This window comes from Pseudophryne corroboree, chromosome 4, assembly GCF_028390025.1.
Source record: "Pseudophryne corroboree isolate aPseCor3 chromosome 4, aPseCor3.hap2, whole genome shotgun sequence".
Classification (NCBI taxonomy): domain Eukaryota; kingdom Metazoa; phylum Chordata; class Amphibia; order Anura; family Myobatrachidae; genus Pseudophryne; species Pseudophryne corroboree.
Window position 1 is genome coordinate 41,108,343 of NC_086447.1, and position 18,970 is coordinate 41,127,312.

Here is an 18,970-nt window from a genome sequence, read left to right on the forward strand (position 1 = left end):
CTGAGAGCTAGTAGACTCTAAATACCCCTACCTGTGATATATACACCATCTGAGAGCTAGTAGACTCTAGATACCACTACCTGTGATATATACCCCATCTGAGAGCTAGTAGACTCTAGATACCCCTACCTGTGATATATACACCATCTGAGAGCTAGTAGACTCTAGATACCACTACCTGTGATATATACCCATCTGAGAGCTAGTAGAGTCTAGATACCACTACCTGTGATATCTACCCCATCTGAGAGCTAGTAGAGTCCAGATACCCCTACCTGTGATATATACACCATCTGAGAGCTAGTAGACTCTAGATACCACTACCTGTGGTATATACCCATCTGAGAGCTAGTAGACTCTAGATACCCCTACCTGTGATATATACACCATCTGAGAGCTAGTAGACTATAGATACCACTACCTGTGATTTATCCCCATCTGAGAGCTAGTAGAGTCTAGATACCACTACCTGTGATATCTACCCCATCTGAGAGCTAGTAGAGTCCAGATACCCCTACCTGTGATATATCCCCATCTGAGAGCTAGTAGACTATAGATACCACTACCTGTGATATATACACCATCTGAGAGCTAGTAGACTCTAGATACCACTACCTGTGATATATACACCATCTGAGAGCTAGTAGACTCTAGATACCACTACCTGTGATATATACACCATCTGAGAGCTAGTAGACTATAGATACCACTACCTGTGTGATATCCCCATCTGAGAGCTAGTAGAGTCTAGATACCCCTACCTGTGATATATCCCCATCGGAGAGCTAGTAGACTATAGATACCACTACCTGTGATATATACCCATCTGAGAGCTAGTAGACTCTAAATACCCCTACCTGTGATATCTACCCCATCTGAGAGCTAGTAGACCCCCGATACTCTCTACCTCTGTCATAATCTATCCAGATACTCTCCACATGTGATAATCTGTCCCAATTGAGAGGTAATACGCACACCAGACACCATCAACCTGTAAGGCCCTACCCCCCCCGATGAAACTAGACTGCCCATATATAGTACACCTGTGAATATCTGCCCTCTCTGTAGACACTCCATATACCCCAAACCTTTGATAATCTACCCTTACGCAGGACAAATATAAACAACAATCATTCTTGATCTGTAATATTATACCCCAATTGGAAGCAGGCAGTCTGTACACTTTGTATTTTTGATAATCCACCCCAAGTGAGAGTTAGTAGGCACTATATAGGGGCAATCATCAGTTGATAAGAGTGATACAAAGATAGAGGTATATAGTGTATACTATACAGGTATATATATATACTCACAAACAGCTGCTGCTTAGCTCCTCCAGGACACCACGCAGCCTCCTCTCCGGATACGCCTTCTCAGTCTTTATCATCTCGTGGACATCATTCAGCCCCTCCTCCTGCGGGAGCCACGTGGAGAGTCAGGTGCGGAACACAATATGGGGACAAATGCCACAGTACACAGTCACAGCCTGAATGCAGTCATTAGTAGCTACTGTAACTGCAGTCTAGATGAGTCTTGCAGGTTGTTACGAATCCCATAATTCCGCTTTCTAATGTGACCATAGTGGGAAGAGCCTGTGTAATACGCCATAGTAGACCGAGCGCGTTAGGCTCTCCCAGCCTTTGGGGTCTATTCATGAAGCGGTGAAAAGTGTGGAGAAGTGAGCCAGTGGAGAAGTTGCCCATGGCAACCAATCAGCGGCTATGTATAATTTTATAGAATGCACTTTATAAACGTTACCTCAACACTGATTGATTGCCATGGGCAACTTCTCCACTGGCTCACTTCTCCGCTCTTATCACTGCTTCATGAATAGACCCCTTTGTCAGATCCGGCCTAAAGCAACATCATTTTATATATAAGCCGGAGAATGTTAACACAGTTAAACGGGAAGCAGTTAACTTCCCGACGGACGGGATCCCGAATATACCGACGCCGGGATGCAATGCCGGCGTCTACATACCGACATCATAATACGTCCAGGGCCGGGAAGGTTAGGGCTAGGGAACAGGGAGGGTGGGTTAGGCAGCAGGGAAGGGAGGGTTATGGATAGGCAGCGGGGAAGGGAGGGTTAGGGTTAGGCACATAAAAGGGGAGGTTAGGGTTAGGCACAAAGCGGGGAGGGTTAGGATTAGGCAGCGGGGAAGGGAGGGTTAGGGTTAGGCAGCGGGGAAGGGAGGGTTAGGATTAGGCAGCGGGGAAGTGAGGGTTAGGGTTAGGCAGCAGGGAAGGGAGGGGAAGGTTTAGGCAGCGGGGAAGGGAGGGTTAGGGTTAGGCAGTGGGGAAGGGAGGGTTAGGGTTAGGCAGCGGGGAAGGGAGGGTTAGGGTTAGGCAGCGGGGAAGGGAGGGTTAGGGTTAGGTAGCGGGGAAGTGAGGGGAAGGTTTAGGCAGCGGGGAAGTGAGGGGAAGGTTTAGGCAGCGGGGAAGGGAGGGGAAGGTTTAGGCAGCGGGGAAGTGAGGGTTAGGGTTAGGCAGCGGGGAAGTGAGGGTTAGGGTTAGGCAGCGGGGAAGGGAGGGGAAGGTTTAGGCAGTGGGGAAGGGAGGGTTAGGTTTAGGCAGCGGGGAAGGGAGGGTTAGGTTTAGGCAGCGGGGAAGGGAGGGTTAGGGTTAGGCAGGGGGGAAGGGAGGGTTAGGGTTAGGCAGGGGGGAAGGGAAGGTTAGGGTTAGGCAGCGGGGAAGGTTAGGGTTAGGCAGCGGGGAAGGGAAGGTTAGGGTTAGGCAGCGGGGAAGGGAGGGTTAGGGTTAGGCAGCGGGGAAGGGAGGGTTAGGGTTAGGCAGCGGGGAAGGGAGGGTTAGGGTTAGGCAGCAGGGAAGGGAGGGTTAGGGTTAGGCACCAGGCAGGAGAGTTAGGGTTAGGCACCCACAAGGGAGGGGTAGGGCAGGGGACAGAGGAGGGTTAGGAGTTTACTAGGGGGCAAGCTGTTGGTAATCTGACCGCCGGCATCCCGTCCATCGGGAAATCCTACTTAACATAGTTAAACAATAGGCAATAAAGGGTCTATTTACTAAGCCTTGAATGGAGATATAGTGGATGGAGATAAAGTGCCAGCCAATCAGCTCCTAACTGCTATATTACAGGCTGTGTTTGAAAAATGACAGTTAGGAGCTGATTGGCTGGTACTTTATCTCCATCCATGAGTGCAGCATTAATCTTGGTGTCTGGAAATAATATGGGGGTCATTCAGAGCTGATCGTAGCTGTGCTAAATTTATCACATCTACGATCATCCAAACTGACATGCGGGGGGACGCCCAGCACAGGACTAGCCCGCCCCGCATGTCAGTCCCCCCCCCCCGCACAAGTACAAAAGCATCGCACAGCGGTGATCACACATCACAGTAGCTCCCTACCTGCACAGCTCCTGCGGCAGGCTGGGAGTTACTTGCCGCATCCCTGGTTGCAGCGGCTGTGTGTGACATCACGCAGCCGCGGCGGCCCACCCCCTGCACGTTCCGGGCATGCCTGCATTGCTCAGACCGCGCCCCCCAAAATGGATGCCGATCGCATCTCTGGCATGCACATGCGCACTGCAGCGCCAACGCATGTACAGTTCAGACCTGATCGCCCACTGTGCAAAAACGCACAGCACAGCGTTCAGGTCTGAATTAGCCCCAATGTTCTACTGTCAGTGTCAGGGGCCTCTGGAAGTTCGGGAGACTGTAACCTGCACACTATCCATTGTCTGAGCTTCATAGATAGATTGAATAAATGACAAGTTGTGATACATCAGTTACTATGTCGGAGTTACAGCGCATGGGATTCACCACAGTAATGAGCCGGAGTCTGAGCCCCACGCAATCTGTTTGCAACACCGATGGTCACGTAGTTGAGCAATTATTTGCAACCGCGCATGCGCAACATTTCTGGAAACCCCATACGGCGCATGCGTTATACAGAGTGCACGCACAAAGGTGCTGCTGCGTCGTGGGGGGGGGGGGGGGGGGCAGACGGTATCAGAAATGGCATGGAATAGCGACGTACGCCCCTGGGAGGAGGCTGGTAGCGCACGCAGATTACAAGCGCTGTGTTCCCAGCCGCACAGCTGCAGCCATACGAGGCCGCGGTCAGACAGAGACACTGCCCCTGCCCTAAGTCTGGTGTAAGTTTCGATGCTGCATCCGATGGTCAGTATTACAGCGTGCACGGGTGCTATAAAACATAATTCTTATTAAACTAAACTCTACTGATGAAAATAAAGTTAAAAAAAACTTTGTTCCATGCCTGCCTCCCATCCTCCTTTACATCCACCTCGCGTGGGACTATTAGCCGACGGCGCCGTGTAATTACCAACGCTCCTCTCCCCAGGGGTCTCCCTAACAATTATCTACTACTGCTAAGTCCCATTACAGACCCTCCCCCGGGGATCCCACACAATAACTAATGCTGTGTAGCTGGGTTTAGACATCACTGCACTTTCTTGGTAATTAGCTTCAGCTACAATGTCTGTGTCAGCACTATGAAGCCTGTGTCCACTGGATGCCGGATTGTAATTAGGATCTGAGCATGACAGAATGTGTCTGGGGTGAGAGAGAGCGGCTTAGGAGGCGATGGTACGTGACTGCCACGCCATGAGCTCAGGGTGTCGCGGGAAACGTTGCGGGGTGGTTCTGTAAGGTGACGGCAGTAATAGACAGCTAATGGTGTATAACAGACCTACGTACAGATATCTCCTCATACACTGATGCCGCTCTCTGCGAGTACAGTGTGAGGCCTTATTACTTTCTGAGGCCTGACTATAGTATTGCAGCCATGGACCCATGGGCCTGGAAGGAGCACAAGAATCGGGGGGGAGGGGCCCTGTTAATATCACCCATCCATCTGCAGCATGCTGCCTTCCTGGGTGTTCCCCAAATCCTTCCCTCATTTTGTATCTGCCCCCACCGTGCCAATGCTGAACCTATGCATTATGCCCTTGGACCAGTTATCTGCCTTACTCATATTACCCTGCTACTGTGATATACCGGTTTAGGGCTTCATGGTAAGCTCCCGCCCCATTGTGTCCATTAAGCGCGACCATTACTAACCAGTTTGTCGGCAATCTTGTCCATGATGTTGGCATTGTAAAGTCTTCTCCTCTGGTCCTGCCACCAGCTTTTAATGTAGATACACGGCTTCTTGTCAAAGTACGGCAAGTGGAAGTAATTTCTGCAGACACAGAAGAAATGGCGGAGAAGTCGCTGATTGCAGAACATGAAATGGGGCTGCGAAACGCGTCGCGTCTACTGTACAATACAACTTCCTGGACTGCCCCGGACATATGGTTAGACAACGCAGAGTGTAAGCATTTGCTGAAGCATCTACTGTAAGTATAAATAGAATTCACACATAAACGCAGTGCGTTGTCCGTACCCCTCCCCCTTAATCTGTCCTCTTATGTTGTCAGTGCCCCTCCTCTTGTATCACAACACTACCTGCATACGAAGAGTGGTGAGCTCCGCTGGGTGGTAACAGACATCCAGGGAACCATCAGACCAGGAGGAACGCCGAGATTCCAGCTTTGCACTATGCAGTATTATTGTATAACTTAATGAGCTCCACCCAAAGCTGAATTTCCCACTTTAGGTGGAGTTATCCTTTAAATATCTAAAGTATACAAATAATGGTCCTCAGAACCCCAGACGATCCTCGGCAGCCACCCCTGTTCATGTGCGACTGCTAACCAAGGCCATATGTTCTGTACGGGGAATGGTGATCACCTGTCTGTTATAAATGGCTTCATTGGTGGAGAGCAGGAGATGGACTGCATTTCACTATCTTCATCAGCTTCATCCTCACTTGAGTTCTGCAGAAGTTCTGACTCTTCGTCCCCACCGTCACCTTCATCCTTCTTCTTCCTAAGTCTGGGCCTGGTTGTGCCATCCACCTGGTTACCATAGTTACCTACAAAAATGACACATAAAAAGTTGCCCTATGCAGCAGATCCCTCCAAATCATATCAGAGATAATGAGAAGAAGGTGGAACCATTCAATACTAAACCAGCTGACTGCAGAAGACAATAGCTTGTGCTCAATCTGCAATACCCTGGGTTGGAATTAGAGCTGGGCCTTAAATGAGTGACTTCTGAAGATTTGTTGCAACTAGCACCCATACCTCAAATTCAACACAATAAGGGCATCTACTGTATACTAGAGATGAGTGCCTGAAATTTTTCGGGTTTTGTGTTTTGGTTTTGGGTTCGGTTCCGCGGCCGTGTTTTGGGTTCGAACGCGTTTTGGCAAAACCTCACCGAATTTTTTTTGTCGGATTCGGGTGTTTTTTTCAAAAAACACTAAAAAACAGCTTAAATCATAGAATTTAGGGGTCATTTTGATCCCAAAGTATTATTAACCTCAAAAACCATAATTTACACTCATTTTCAGTCTATTCTGAATACCTCACACCTCACAATATTATTTTTAGTCCTAAAATTTGCACCGAAGTCGCTGTGTGAGTAAGATAAGCGACCCTAGTGGCCGACACAAACACCGGGCCCATCTAGGAGTGGCACTGCAGTGTCACGCAGGATGGCCCTTCCAAAAAACCCTCCCCAAACAGCACATGACGCAAAGAAAAAAAGAGGCGCAATGAGGTAGCTGTGTGAGTAAGATTAGCGACCCTAGTGGCCGACACAAACACCGGGCCCATCTAGGAGTGGCACTGCAGTGTCACGCAGGATGTCCCTTCCAAAAAACCCTCCCCAAACAGCACATGACGCAAAGAAAAAAAGAGGCGCAATGAGGTAGCTGACTGTGTGAGTAAGATTAGCGACCCTAGTGGCCGACACAAACACCGGGCCCATTTAGGAGTGGCACTGCAGTGTCACGCAGGATGTCCCTTCCAAAAAACCCTCCCCAATCAGCACATGATGCAAAGAAAAAGAAAAGAAAAAAGAGGTGCAAGATGGAATTGTCCTTGGGCCCTCCCACCCACCCTTATGTTGTATAAACAGGACATGCACACTTTAACCAACCCATCATTTCAGTGACAGGGTCTGCCACACGACTGTGACTGATATGACGGGTTGGTTTGGACCCCCCCCAAAAAAGAAGCAATTAATCTCTCCTTGCACAAACTGGCTCTACAGAGGCAAGATGTCCACCTCATCTTCACCCTCCGATATATCACCGTGTACATCCCCCTCCTCACAGATTATCAATTCGTCCCCACTGGAATCCACCATCTCAGCTCCCTGTGTACTTTGTGGAGGCAATTGCTGCTGGTCAATGTCTCCGCGGAGGAATTGATTATAATTCATTTTAATGAACATCATCTTCTCCACATTTTCTGGATGTAACCTCGTACGCCGATTGCTGACAAGGTGAGCGGCGGCACTAAACACTCTTTCGGAGTACACACTTGTGGGAGGGCAACTTAGGTAGAATAAAGCCAGTTTGTGCAAGGGCCTCCAAATTGCCTCTTTTTCCTGCCAGTATAAGTACGGACTGTGTGACGTGCCTACTTGGATGCGGTCACTCATATAATCCTCCACCATTCTATCAATGTTGAGAGAATCATATGCAGTGACAGTAGACGACATGTCCGTAATCGTTGTCAGGTCCTTCAGTCCGGACCAGATGTCAGCATCAGCAGTCGCTCCAGACTGCCCTGCATCACCGCCAGCGGGTGGGCTCGGAATTCTGAGCCTTTTCCTCGCACCCCCAGTTGCGGGAGAATGTGAAGGAGGAGATGTTGACAGGTCGCGTTCCGCTTGACTTGACAATTTTGTCACCAGCAGGTCTTTCAACCCCAGCAGACTTGTGTCTGCCGGAAAGAGAGATCCAAGGTAGGCTTTAAATCTAGGATCGAGCACGGTGGCCAAAATGTAGTGCTCTGATTTCAACAGATTGACCACCCGTGAATCCTTGTTAAGCGAATTAAGGGCTCCATCCACAAGTCCCACATGCCTAGCGGAATCGCTCCGTGTTAGCTCCTCCTTCAATGTCTCCAGCTTCTTCTGCAAAAGCCTGATGAGGGGAATGACCTGACTCAGGCTGGCAGTGTCTGAACTGACTTCACGTGTGGCAAGTTCAAAGGGCATCAGAACCTTGCACAACGTTGAAATCATTCTCCACTGCGCTTGAGACAGGTGCATTCCACCTACTATATCGTGCTCAATTGTATAGGCTTGAATGGCCTTTTGCTGCTCCTCCAACCTCTGAAGCATATAGAGGGTTGAATTCCACCTCGTTACCACTTCTTGCTTCAGATGATGGCAGGGCAGGTTCAGTAGTTTTTGGTGGTGCTCCAGTCTTCTGTACGTGGTGCCTGTACGCCGAAAGTGTCCCGCAATTCTTCTGGCCACCGACAGCATCTCTTGCACGCCCCTGTCGTTTTTTTAAAAATTCTGCACCACCAAATTCAAGGTATGTGCAAAACATGGGACGTGCTGGAATTTGCCCATATTTAATGCACACACAATATTGCTGGCGTTGTCCGATGCCACAAATCCACAGGAGAGTCCAATTGGGGTAAGCCATTCCGCGATGATCTTCCTCAGTTGCCGTAAGAGGTTTTCAGCTGTGTGCGTATTCTGGAAACCGGTGATACAAAGCGTAGCCTGCCTAGGAAAGAGTTGGCGTTTGCGAGATGCTGCTACTGGTGCCGCCGCTGCTGTTCTTGCGGCGGGAGTCCATACATCTACCCAGTGGGCTGTCACAGTCATATAGTCCTGACCCTGCCCTGCTCCACTTGTCCACATGTCCGTGGTTAAGTGGACATTGGGTACAGCTGCATTTTTTAGGACACTGGTGACTCTTTTTCTGAGGTCTGTGTACATTTTCGGTATCGCCTGCCTAGAGAAATGGAACCTAGATGGTATTTGGTACCGGGGACACAGTACCTCCAACAAGTCTCTAGTTGGCTCTGCAGTAATGATGGATACCGGAACCACGTTTCTCACCACCCAGGATGCCAAGGCCTCAGTTATCCGCTTTGCAGTAGGATGACTGCTGTGATATTTCATCTTCCTCGCAAAGGACTGTTGAACAGTCAATTGCTTACTGGAAGTAGTACAAGTGGGCTTACGACTTCCCCTCTGGGATGACCATCGACTCCCAGCGGCAACAACAGCAGCGCCAGCAGCAGTAGGCGTTACATGCAAGGATGCATCGGAGGAATCCCAGGCAGGAGAGGACTCGTCAGAATTGCCAGTGACATGGCCTGCAGGACTATTGGCATTCCTGGGGAAGGAGGAAATTGACACTGAGGGAGTTGGTGGGGTGGTTTGCGTGAGCTTGGTTACAAGAGGAAGGGATTTACTGGTCAGTGGACTGCTTCCGCTGTCACCCAAAGTTTTTGAACTTGTCACTGACTTATTATGAATGCGCTGCAGGTGACGTATAAGGGAGGATGTTCCGAGGTGGTTAACGTCCTTACCCCTACTTATTACAGCTTGACAAAGGGAACACACGGCTTGACACCTGTTGTCCGCATTTCTGGTGAAATACCTCCACACCGAAGAGCTGATTTTTTTGGTATTTTCACCTGGCATGTCAACGGCCATATTCCTCCCACGGACAACAGGTGTCTCCCCGGGTGCCTGACTTAAACAAACCACCTCACCATCAGAATCCTCCTGGTCAATTTCCTCCCCAGCGCCAGCAACACCCATATCCTCCTCATCCTGGTGTACTTCAACACTGACATCTTCAATCTGACTATCAGGAACTGGACTGCGGGTGCTCCTTCCAGCACTTGCAGGGGGCGTGCAAATGGTGGAAGGCGCATGCTCTTCACGTCCAGTGTTGGGAAGGTCAGGCATCGCAACCGACACAATTGGACTCTCCTTGTGGATTTGGGATTTCGAAGAATGCACAGTTCTTTGCTGTGCTGCTTTTGCCAGCTTGAGTCTTTTCATTTTTCTAGCGAGAGGCTGAGTGCTTCCATCCTCATGTGAAGCTGAACCACTAGCCATGAACATAGGCCAGGGCCTCAGCCGTTCCTTGCCACTCCGTGTCGTAAATGGCATATTGGCAAGTTTACGCTTCTCCTCCGACAATTTTATTTTAGGTTTTGGAGTCCTTTTTTTTCTGATATTTGGTGTTTTGGATTTGACATGCTCTGTACTATGACATTGGGCATCGGCCTTGGCAGACGACGTTGCTGGCATTTCATCGTCTCGGCCATGACTAGTGGCAGCAGCTTCAGCACGAGGTGGAAGTGGATCTTGATCTTTCCCTAATTTTGGAACCTCAACATTTTTGTTCTCCATATTTTAATAGGCACAACTAAAAGGCACCTCAGGTAAACAATGGAGATGGATACTAGTATACAATTATGGACTGCCTGCCGAGTGCAGACACAGAGGTAGCTACAGCCGTGAACTACCGTACTGTACTGTGTCTGCTGCTAATATAGACTGGTTGATAAAGAGATGTCTATGTAACTATGTATGTATAAAGAAGAAAGAAAAAAAAACCACGGTTAGGTGGTATACAATTATGGACGGACTGCCTGCCGAGTGCAGACACAGAGGTAGCCACAGCCGTGAACTACCGTACTGTACTGTGTCTGCTGCTAATATAGACTGGTTGATAAAGAGATGTCTATGTAACTATGTATGTATAAAGAAGAAAGAAAAAAAACCACGGTTAGGTGGTATACAATTATGGACGGACTGCCTGCCGAGTGCAGACACAGAGGTAGCCACAGCCGTGAACTACCGTACTGTACTGTGTCTGCTGCTAATATAGACTGGTTGATAAAGAGATGTCTATGTAACTATGTATGTATAAAGAAGAAAGAAAAAAAAACCACGGTTAGGTGGTATACAATTATGGACGGACTGCCTGCCGAGTGCAGACACAGAGGTAGCCACAGCCGTGAACTACCGTACTGTACTGTGTCTGCTGCTAATATAGACTGGTTGATAAAGAGATGTCGTAGTAGTATGTATGTATAAAGAAGAAAAAAAAACCACGGTTAGGTGGTATATACAATTATGGACGGGCTGCCGAGTGCCGACACAGAGGTAGCCACAGCCGTGAACTACCGCACTGTACTGTGTCTGCTGCTAATATATAGACTGGTTGATAAAGAGATAGTATACTCGTAACTAGTATGTATGTATAAAGAAAGAAAAAAAAACCACGGTTAGGTGGTATATACAATTATGGACGGGCTGCCGAGTGCCGACACAGAGGTAGCCACAGCCGTGAACTACCGCACTGTACTGTGTCTGCTGCTAATATAGACTGGTTGATAAAGAGATAGTATACTCGTAACTAGTATGTATGTATAAAGAAAGAAAAAAAAACCACGGTTAGGTGGTATATACAATTATGGACGGGCTGCCGAGTGCCGACACAGAGGTAGCCACAGCCGTGAACTACCGCACTGTACTGTGTCTGCTGCTAATATAGACTGGTTGATAAAGAGATAGTATACTCGTAACTAGTATGACTATAAAGAAAGAAAAAAAAACCACGGTTAGGTGGTATATACAATTATGGACGGGCTGCCGAGTGCCGACACAGAGGTAGCCACAGCCGTGAACTACCGCACTGTACTGTGTCTGCTGCTAATATATAGACTGGTTGATAAAGAGATAGTATACTCGTAACTAGTATGTATGTATAAAGAAAGAAAAAAAAACCACGGTTAGGTGGTATATACAATTATGGACGGGCTGCCGAGTGCCGACACAGAGGTAGCCACAGCCGTGAACTACCGCACTGTACTGTGTCTGCTGCTAATATATAGACTGGTTGATAAAGAGATAGTATACTCGTAACTAGTATGTATGTATAAAGAAAGAAAAAAAAACCACGGTTAGGTGGTATATACAATTATGGACGGGCTGCCGAGTGCCGACACAGAGGTAGCCACAGCCGTGAACTACCGCACTGTACTGTGTCTGCTGCTAATATAGACTGGTTGATAAAGAGATAGTATACTCGTAACTAGTATGTATGTATAAAGAAAGAAAAAAAAACCACGGTTAGGTGGTATATACAATTATGGACGGGCTGCCGAGTGCCGACACAGAGGTAGCCACAGCCGTGAACTACCGCACTGTACTGTGTCTGCTGCTAATATATAGACTGGTTGATAAAGAGATAGTATACTCGTAACTAGTATGTATGTATAAAGAAAGAAAAAAAAACCACGGTTAGGTGGTATATACAATTATGGACGGGCTGCCGAGTGCCGACACAGAGGTAGCCACAGCCGTGAACTACCGCACTGTACTGTGTCTGCTGCTAATATATAGACTGGTTGATAAAGAGATAGCATACTCGTAACTAGTATGTATGTATAAAGAAAGAAAAAAAAACCACGGTTAGGTGGTATATACAATTATGGACGGGCTGCCGAGTGCCGACACAGAGGTAGCCACAGCCGTGAACTACCGCACTGTACTGTGTCTGCTGCTAATATAGACTGGTTGATAAAGAGATAGTATACTCGTAACTAGTATGTATGTATAAAGAAAGAAAAAAAAACCACGGTTAGGTGGTATATACAATTATGGACGGGCTGCCGAGTGCCGACACAGAGGTAGCCACAGCCGTGAACTACCGCACTGTACTGTGTCTGCTGCTAATATAGACTGGTTGATAAAGAGATAGTATACTCGTAACTAGTATGACTATAAAGAAAGAAAAAAAAACCACGGTTAGGTGGTATATACAATTATGGACGGGCTGCCGAGTGCCGACACAGAGGTAGCCACAGCCGTGAACTACCGCACTGTACTGTGTCTGCTGCTAATATAGACTGGTTGATAAAGAGATAGTATACTACTAATATTATATATACTGGTGGTCAGGTCACTGGTCACTAGTCACACTGGCAGTGGCACTCCTGCAGCAAAAGTGTGCACTGTTTAATTTTAATATAATATTATGTACTCCTGGCTCCTGCTATAACCTATAACTGGCACTGCAGTGCTCCCCAGTCTCCCCCACAATTATAAGCTGTGTGAGCTGAGCACAGTCAGATATATATATACATTGATGCAGCACACTGGGCTGAGCAGTGCACACAGATATGGTATGTGACTGAGTCACTGTGTGTATCGTTTTTTTCAGGCAGAGAACGGATATATTAAATAAAACAAACAACTGCACTGTCTGGTGGTCACTGTGGTCGTCAGTCACTAAACTCTGCACTCTCTTCTACAGTATCACAGCCTCAGGTCAATCTCTCTCTCTCTCTCTCAACCCTAATCTAAATGGAGAGGACGCCAGCCACGTCCTCTCCCTATCAATCTCAATGCACGTGTGAAAATGGCGGCGACGCGCGGCTCCTTATATAGAATCCGAGTCTCGCGAGAATCCGACAGCGTCATGATGACGTTCGGGCGCGCTCGGGTTAACCGAGCAAGGCGGGAAGATCCGAGTCTGCTCGGACCCGTGAAAAAAACATGAAGTTCGTGCGGGTTCGGATTCAGAGAAACCGAACCCGCTCATCTCTACTGTATACACAAGTCAACCACTGCCCGTAGAGATTTGTGCTAATGGTTCCATAGGCCACGTGCAAGCATCCATGTTGAGGATGAGGACGGACGCCTCTCTGCGCTGCACATGTCTCCCTTTTGATGCACAGTTGCACTTTCTCTGACGTCCTAGTGGATGCTGGGAACTCCGTAAGGACCATGGGGAATAGACGGGCTCCGCAGGAGACTGGGCACTCTATAAGAAAGATTTGGTACTATCTGGTGTGCACTGGCTCCTCCCTCTATGCCCCTTCTCCAGACCTCAGTTAGATTTCTGTGCCCGGCTGAGCTGGATGCACACTAGGGGCTCTCCTGAGCTCCTAGAAAGAAAGTTTAATTTAGGTTTTTTATTTTACAGTGAGACCTGCTGGCAACAGGCTCACTGCAACGAGGGACTAAGGGGAGAAGAAGCGAACCTACCTGCTTGCAGCTAGCTTGGGCTTCTTAGGTTACTGGACACCATTAGCTCCAGAGGGATCGACCGCAGGACCCGTCCTTGGTGTTCGTTCCCGGAGCCGCGCCGCCGTCCCCCTTACAGAGCCAGAAGCATGAAGATGGTCCGGAAAATCGGCGGCAGAAGACTTCAGTCTTCACCAAGGTAGCGCACAGCACTGCAGCTGTGCGCCATTGCTCCTCATTACACACTTCACACTCCCGTCACTGAGGGTGCAGGGCGCTGGGGGGGGGGGTGCCCTGAGCAGCAATAAAAACACCTTGGCTGGCAAAATATCCACAATATATAGCCCCAGAGGCTATATATGTGGTAATTACCCCTGCCAGAATACAGAAAATAGCGGGAGAAAAGTCCGCCGAAAAAGGGGCGGAGCCATCTCCCTCAGCACACTGGCGCCATTTTTCCCTCACAGTTCCGCTGGAAGGAAGCTCCCTGACTCTCCCCTGCAGTCTACACTACAGAAAGGGTAAAAAAGAGAGGGGGGCACTAAATTTAGGCGCAGTTTAATACTATAAGCAGCTATAAAGGGTCATAATTCAGTTAGTCCCTGCATTATTATAGCGCTCTGGTGTGTGCTGGCATACTCTCTCTCTGTCTCCCCAAAGGGCTTTTGTGGGGTCCTGTCTCTTTTAAGAGCATTCCCTGTGTGTGTGCGGTGTGTCGGTACGGCTGTGTCGACATGTTTGATGAGGAGACTTATGTGGAGGCGGAGCAGATGCCTGTAAATGTGATGTCACCCCCTGCGGGGCAGACACCTGAGTGGATGGATTTATGGAAGGAATTACGTGCAAGTGTCGACTCCTTACATAAAAAATTTGACGAAAATGCGGGACAGCCGGCTTCTCAGCTCGTGCCTGCCCAGACGACTCAAAGGCCATCAGGGGCTCTAAAGCGGCCGCTACCTCAGATGGCAGACACAGATGTCGACACGGATACTGATACCAGTGTCGACGACGATGAGTCAAATTTAATGTCCACTAGGGCCATTCTTTGCATGATTGAGGCAATGAAAGAGGTATTACACCTTTCTGATATAAACCAAGGTACCTCAAAAAAGGGTATTATGTTTGGGGAGAAAAAACTACCTATAGTTTTTCCCCCATCTGAAGAATTAAATGAAGTGTGTGAAGAAGCGTGGGCTTTCCCCGATAAAAAATTGGTGATTTCAAAAAAATTACTAATGGCGTTCCCTTTCTCGCCAGAGGATAGGTCACGTTGGGAAACTCCCCCTAGGGTGGATAAAGCGCTCACACGTTTGTCTAAAAAGGTGGCACTACCGTCTCCGGATACGGCCGCCCTAAAGGAACCTGCTGATAGAAAGCAGGAGGCTATCCTAAAGTCTATATATATACACACACTGGTGTTATACTGAGACCAGCTATTGCTTCAGCGTGGATGTGCAGTGCTGCTGCTGCTTGGTCAGATTCCCTGTCGGAAAATATTGACACCCTAGACAGGGACACTATATTGCTAACCGTAGAGCATATAAAAGACTCAGTCTTGTACATAAGAGATGCACAGAGGGAGATCTGCCGGCTGGCATCTAGAATAAGTGCATTGTCCATTTCTGCTAGGAGAGGCTTATGGACTCGGCAGTGGACAGGAGATGCAGATTCTAAAAGGCACATGGAAGTTTTGTCTTATAAGGGTGAGGAGTTATTCGGGAGGAATGCTGGGAAGTCAGCATTTTTGCCCCATGTCCCCTCACAGCCTAAGAAAGCGCCGTATTACCAGGTACAGTCCTTTCGACCCCAGAAAAACAGGCGGGTCCTTTCTGTCTAGAGGCAGAAGAAGGGGGAAAAAGCTGCAACGCACAGCAGGTTCCCAGGACCAAAAGTCCTCCCCCGCTTCTTCCAAATCCGCCGCATGACGGTGGGGCTCCACAGGCGGAGCCAGGTACGGTGGGGGGCCGCCTCAAAAATTTCAGCGATCAGTGGGTTCGCTCACGGGTGGATCCCTGGATCCTTCAAATAGTATCTCAGGGGTACAAGCTGGAATTCGAGGCGCCTCCCCCCCGCCGTTTCCTCAAATCGGCCTTACCGACAACTCCCTCGGGCACGGAGGCTGTGCTAGAGGCCATTCACAAGCTGTATTCCCAGCAGGTGATAGTCAAGGTACCCCTACTTCAACAAGGACGGGGTTACTATTCCACACTGTTTGTGGTACCGAAACCGGACGGTTCGGTGAGACCCATTTTAAATTTGAAATCCTTGAACATAAAAAAATTCAAGTTCAAGATGGAATCGCTCAGGGCGGTTATAGCAAGCCTGGACGAGGGGGATTACATGGTATCCCTGGACATCAAGGATGCTTACCTGCATGTCCCCATTTACCTTCCTCACCAGGAGTACCTCAGATTTGTGGTACAGGATTGCCATTACCAATTCCAGACACTACCGTTTGGACTGTCCACGGCACCGAGGGTGTTTACCAAGGTAATGGCAGAAATGATGATACTCCTTCGAAAAAAGGGAGTTTTAATTATCCCGTACTTGGACGATCTCCTTATAAAGGCGAGGTCCAGGGAGCAGTTACTGGTTGGAGTAGCACTATCTCGGGATGTGCTACAACAGCATGGCTGGATTCTAAACATTCCGAAGTCACAACTGGTTCCTTCCACTCGCTTGCTGTTCCTGGGGATGATTTTGGACACAGAACAGAAAAAAGTGTTTCTCCCGCAGGAGAAAGCCAAGGAGCTGTCATCTCTAGTCAGAGACCTCCTAAAACCAAAACGGGTATCGGTGCATCACTGCACACGAGTCCTGGGAAAAATGGTGGCTTCATACGAAGCAATTCCATTCGGCAAGTTCCATGCAAGGACCTTCCAGTGGGACCTCTTGGAAAAGTGGTCGGGATCGCATCTTCAGATGCATCATCTGATAACCCTGTCTCCAAGGACCAGGGTGTCTCTACTGTGGTGGCTGCAGAGTGCTCATCTTCTAGAGGGCCGCAGATTCGGCATACAGGACTGGGTCCTGGTGACCACGGATGCCAGCCTTCGAGGCTGGGGAGCAGTCACACAGGGAAGAAACTTCCAAGGACTATGGTCAAGTCAGGAGACTTCCCTGCACATAAATATTCTGGAACTAAGGGCCATTTACAATGCCCTAAGTCAGGCAAAACCCCTGCTTCAAAACCAGCCGGTACTGATCCAGTCAGACAACATCACGGCAGTCGCCCATGTAAACCGACAGGGCGGCACAAGAAGCAGGATGGCGATGGCAGAAGCCACAAGGATTCTCCGATGGGCGGAAAATCACATACTAGCACTGTCGGCAGTGTTCATTTCGGGAGTGGACAACTGGGAAGCAGACTTCCTCAGCAGACACGACCTACACCCGGGAGAGTGGGGACTTCATCCAGAAGTCTTCCTACTGTTGGTAAACCGTTGGGAAAGGCCACAGGTGGACATGATGGCATCCCGCCTCAACAAAAAGCTAAAGAGATATTGCGCCAGGTCAAGGGACCCTCAGGCGATAGCTGTGGACACGCTAGTGACACCGTGGGTATACCAGTCGGTTTATGTGTTCCCTCCTCTGCCTCTCATACCAAAGGTATTGAGAATAATAAGAAGGCGGGGAGTAAGAACGATACTCGTGGTTCCGGATTGGCCAAGAAGAGCTTGGTACCCAGAACTTCAAGAAATGATATCAGAGGACCCATGGCCTCAACCGCTCAGACAGGATCTGCTACAGCAGGGGCCCTGTCTGTTCCAAGACTTACCGCGGCTGCGTTTGACGGCATGGCGGTTGAATTCCGGATCCTAAAGGAAAAGGGCATTCCGGAGGAAGTCATTCCTACGCTCATAAAAGCCAGGAAAGAAGTAACCGCAAACCATTATCACCGTATTTGGCGGAAATATGTTGCGTGGTGTGAGGCCAGGAAGGCCCCTACAGAGGAATTTCAGCTGGGTCGTTTTCTGCACTTCCTACAGTCAGGAGTGACTATGGGCCTAAAATTGGGTTCCATTAAGGTCCAGATTTCGGCTCTGTCGATTTTCTTCCAGAAAGAACTGGCTTCACTGCCTGAAGTTCAGACTTTTGTAAAGGGTGTGCTTCATATTCAGCCCCCTTTCGTGCCTCCTGTGGCACCTTGGGATCTCAATGTGGTGTTGAGTTTCCTAAAATCACATTGGTTTGAACCACTTAAAACTGTGGATCTGAAATATCTCACGTGGAAAGTGGTCATGTTGTTGGCCTTGGCTTCGGCCAGGCGTGTGTCAGAATTGGCGGCTTTGTCATGTAAAAGCCCTTATCTGATTTTCCATATGGATAGGGCAGAATTGAGGACTCGTCCCCAGTTTCTCCCTAAGGTGGTATCAGCTTTTCACTTGAACCAACCTATTGTGGTGCCTGCGGCTACTAGGGACTTGGAGGATTCCAAGTTACTGGACGTAGTCAGGGCCTTGAAAATTTATGTTTCCAGGACGGCTGGAGTCAGGAAAACTGACTCGCTTTTTATCCTGTATGCACCCAATAAAATAGGTGCTCCTGCTTCTAAGCAGACTATTGCTCGCTGGATTTGTAGCACAATTCAGCTGGCGCATTCTGCGGCTGGATTACCGCATCCAAAATCAGTAAAAGCCCATTCCACGAGGAAGGTGGGCTCATCTTGGGCGGCTGCCCGAGGGGTCTCGGCTTTACAACTTTGCCGAGCTGCTACTTGGTCGGGGGCAAACACGTTTGCTAAATTCTACAAATTTGATACCCTGGCTGAGGAGGACCTTGAGTTCTCTCATTCAGTGCTGCAGAGTCATCCGCACTCTCCCGCCCGTTTGGGAGCTTTGGTATAATCCCCATGGTCCTTACGGAGTTCCCAGCATCCACTAGGACGTCAGAGAAAATAAGATTTTACTCACCGGTAAATCTATTTCTCGTAGTCCGTAGTGGATGCTGGGCGCCCATCCCAAGTGCGGATTGTCTGCAATACTTGTATATAGTTATTGACTAACTAAAGGGTTATTGTTGAGCCATCTGTTGAGAGGCTCAGTTGTATTTCATACTGTTAACTGGGTATAGTATCACAAGTTATACGGTGTGATTGGTGTGGCTGGTATGAGTCTTACCCGGGATTCAACATC

At 48.7% G+C, this 18,970-nt stretch overlaps 1 protein-coding gene across 24 annotated transcripts in view; it reads right to left on the reverse strand.

Annotated features, from left to right (window-relative positions):
- OTOF (otoferlin) overlaps positions 1 to 18,970 on the reverse strand; it is a 516,469-nt gene that overhangs the window by 82,449 nt on the left and 415,050 nt on the right. For all 24 annotated transcript variants that reach the window (XM_063914989.1, XM_063914999.1, XM_063914996.1 and 21 more), the window contains 3 exons: positions 5,715 to 5,898; positions 5,043 to 5,163; positions 1,314 to 1,414 (listed from right to left, as the gene is read on the reverse strand). In XM_063914989.1, the coding sequence (XP_063771059.1) occupies positions 1,314 to 1,414; positions 5,043 to 5,163; positions 5,715 to 5,898 (406 nt within the window). The remainder of the gene's footprint in view (positions 1 to 1,313; positions 1,415 to 5,042; positions 5,164 to 5,714; positions 5,899 to 18,970) is intronic.